Below are 1,256 nucleotides of genomic sequence, written 5' to 3'. Positions count from 1 at the left end.
ATGCCTCGTGGTCACAAGAGTAAGCTCCGTGCTCGTGAGAAACGTCGCCAAAACAGAGCTGAGGCACAAAGTCTTCAGAGTGCTGAGGCCGCTACAGGAGAAGATGCAGAGGCCGCTTGCTCCTCCTCTTCAGTTCTGGCAGGTGGTCCCTCAAGTGCCACTGGTGCTGGTCCTCTCCAGACACCTTCGAGTGCCCCAGCCACCACTAGTGCCGCTGCAGGTGTTTCATGCAAAAGATCTGCTGGAAAAGCCAAAGGCCATGTTTGGAAAAGCAAAAGTTCCTCTCAGGCCTCACTTTCCCCTGAGAGCTTTGCCCTAGATATCCTGACCCGGAAGGCCAGTCACTTGGTAGAGTATCTTCTGAATCAGTATCAAATGAAGGAGGTCATGAGGAAGGCAGACATGCTGAAGATAGTCCACAAATGGTACAGGAAGGACTTTCCTGAGATTCTCAACAAAGCTTGTGTTCACCTGGATCTGGTCTATGGTCTAGAACTGAAAGAAGGCAAGCCCACTGGTAACTTCTACACCCTTGTTGACAATCAAGGTGACACCAGCGATGGGAATCTGAGCAGAGCCTGGAGATTTCCAATAAGAGGGCTTCTCATGCCTCTCCTGGGTATGATCTTCTTGAATGGCAACCGTGCCTCTGAGGAGGAAATCTGGGAATTCCTGAATGCAATGGGCGTCTATGATGGAATGTGTCACTTCATATTTGGGGAACCCAGGAAGGTTATTGCCCAAGATTTGGTGCAGGAAGAATACCTAGTATACCAGCAGGTGCCCAACAGCGATCCTCCATGCTATGAGTTCCTGTGGGGTCCGAGAGCCCACGCTGAGACCAGCAAGATGAAAATCCTGGAATTTGTGGCCAAGATGAATGATAAAGGCCCCGATGCCTTCCCAGGCTATTATGAAGAGGCTTTGAAAGATGAGGAAGAGAGAGCCCGAGCTGCACTCAAGGCTAGCGGTCCTTCCAAGGCCAGCGGTGACCTCAGACCCACATCCAGCCACTACCCGCAGCCTGAGTGACGTGGAGATGCAGTGTTCCCTCTTTGGTTGGAAAGGCCTGTTAAGCAGCTTCCTAATGTGCAGAATATCTTGTTAGCAACCTCTGTGGGGGTATTCTGCATTTTCAAATGGTGTGCTTTTAAGCAGAACATTTCTTTAGATTCCGAATAAAAGTGTAAGAGTGACAGGGATCACACATTTACTGCCACATACCAGGTCAGCAGTAAGGGTTTGTTTTTGAAATA

At 49.8% G+C, this 1,256-nt stretch overlaps 1 protein-coding gene across 1 annotated transcript; it reads left to right on the top strand.

Annotated features, from left to right (window-relative positions):
- LOC123829919 (melanoma-associated antigen B2-like) lies at window positions 1-1,032 on the top strand. The gene has a single exon (XM_045855840.1). It carries the CDS (start codon window positions 1-3, stop codon window positions 1,030-1,032), a length of 1,032 nt encoding a protein of 343 aa, XP_045711796.1.
- The last annotated feature ends 224 nt before the right edge of the window (window positions 1,033-1,256 follow it).

Source organism: Phyllostomus hastatus, unplaced genomic scaffold (genome assembly GCF_019186645.2).
Source record: "Phyllostomus hastatus isolate PE091 unplaced genomic scaffold, TTU_PhHast_1.1 phas_scaffold_12, whole genome shotgun sequence".
NCBI classification, from domain to species: Eukaryota; Metazoa; Chordata; class Mammalia; order Chiroptera; family Phyllostomidae; genus Phyllostomus; species Phyllostomus hastatus.
The sequence above is the reverse complement of the archived record's forward strand: the minus strand, read 5'-3'. Positions and strand labels throughout refer to the sequence as shown.

What these genes read in the sequence shown, in the direction of transcription:
- LOC123829919 (XM_045855840.1), top strand. Translation starts at nt 1, where the DNA reads ATGCCTCGTGGTCACAAGAGTAAGCTCCGTGCTCGTGAGAAACGTCGC.